General features: G+C 29.2%; 1 protein-coding gene across 1 annotated transcript; it reads left to right on the top strand.

The window, feature by feature from the left end:
• LOC126900523 (uncharacterized) lies at nt 1-1,012 on the top strand. The gene is made up of 2 exons (XM_050676302.1): nt 1-547; nt 617-1,012. Exons 1-2 carry the CDS (start codon nt 220-222, stop codon nt 799-801), a joined length of 513 nt encoding a protein of 170 aa, XP_050532259.1. The 5' UTR covers nt 1-219; the 3' UTR covers nt 802-1,012.
• Nucleotides 1,013-1,239: the final 227 nt, after the last annotated feature.

Here is a 1,239-nt window from a genome sequence, read left to right on the forward strand (position 1 = left end):
CGTCATCACCCTAGACAATTTTATAACAACGATGAAATTGTATTGTCTGTATTAGCAGACGCTTTTAGTGAAAAACTTCAATGGACACGAACCATTCGTAAAACTGACTCTTCCGGGGCAACTAAAGAACAATCTAAAAAAAACTCTGTCTTGGGTAATGATAAAAATAACGAGTCTTTGCCTAAAAGTCAGTTCGAGGCTTTAAAAGAACAAACCGATATGAACTTACTCTTCCATAAATCCTATCCATTCGTCCCTAAGTCGAAAGTTAAAAACATTACAAATTCGGTTACTTCAAAGTCTTCTTCGCGTTATGATACAGCGAAAGTCAATCTTCCATCGAATAAAGTGAAATTCGTGTCTGCGATCCCTGTTAAAATGTCAGGTAGTAAAGTTTTTAATGGTCAGTCAGGACATAGAGGTCATTTAGCGACTGGCGTTCACAATATGGATACCTCTATGGTATCATCAAAACAAAACAACACAAGCAAGAAATTTTTGTCTAAGATACCAACAAGGAACAATGTTTCAAAAGATAATAATATTAGTAATAATTCAATTATTTTTATGATGTTATTCACGAATAAATGATATTAAATATTACTTGATTTTTTAGGGAATAGTTCACTTAAGATTTTGGATTTATCTTTGAACACTGGCAATACATTCAATAGGCATGCAGTTCAATGTCAAAGATTAAACAACTGTACTTGTTCATATTCCACTGTCAAACATCACAATGCCGAACCCCATAGCAAAAATTGTATTAAAAGGACCATTAAAATAACCACACATTATTAAAATTAATGACATAGAAGGATAACTTTAACAATTACTGTTGTTATATCATGGAACTACTGCTTAAAATTCTTAATTAAACTTGTCTCTGTATGAAAAAAAAAATGATACAATATTAAACACTAGTCATAAAGATTTTATTTTATTGTTAGTCAAAAACATCACACTAAGATTTATGTACATTAGTTGATATGTTGACAATTTTGTGTTTGTATATGGCCATAGTAGATGATCATAATGTAGTTAAGATTTAATAAATATTTATTTATACATATTTTTGTGTAATTATTAATCGATTATTAGACCATCCATGTATTACATAACTAATAATTAAAATAGTGACATGGAAAAGATATTTAGCCCAAAAAAAAAATTTAATTTTTTGTTTTTTTTTTATGAACAACATTATCATATCCTTACAGTCTCTGACCAAAATAAATC

The sequence above is a fragment of the Daktulosphaira vitifoliae genome, unplaced genomic scaffold (assembly GCF_025091365.1).
Source record: "Daktulosphaira vitifoliae isolate Bord-2020 unplaced genomic scaffold, ASM2509136v1 Scaffold_3, whole genome shotgun sequence".
In the NCBI taxonomy this organism is placed as follows: Eukaryota; Metazoa; Arthropoda; class Insecta; order Hemiptera; family Phylloxeridae; genus Daktulosphaira; species Daktulosphaira vitifoliae.

What these genes read in the sequence shown, in the direction of transcription:
- LOC126900523 (XM_050676302.1), top strand. Translation starts at nt 220, where the DNA reads ATGAACTTACTCTTCCATAAATCCTATCCATTCGTCCCTAAGTCGAAA. An exon ending in TTCAAAAGATAATAATATTA is followed by an intron (nt 548 to 616) that starts GTAATAATTCAA and finishes TTGATTTTTTAG; the next exon opens with GGAATAGTTCACTTAAGATT.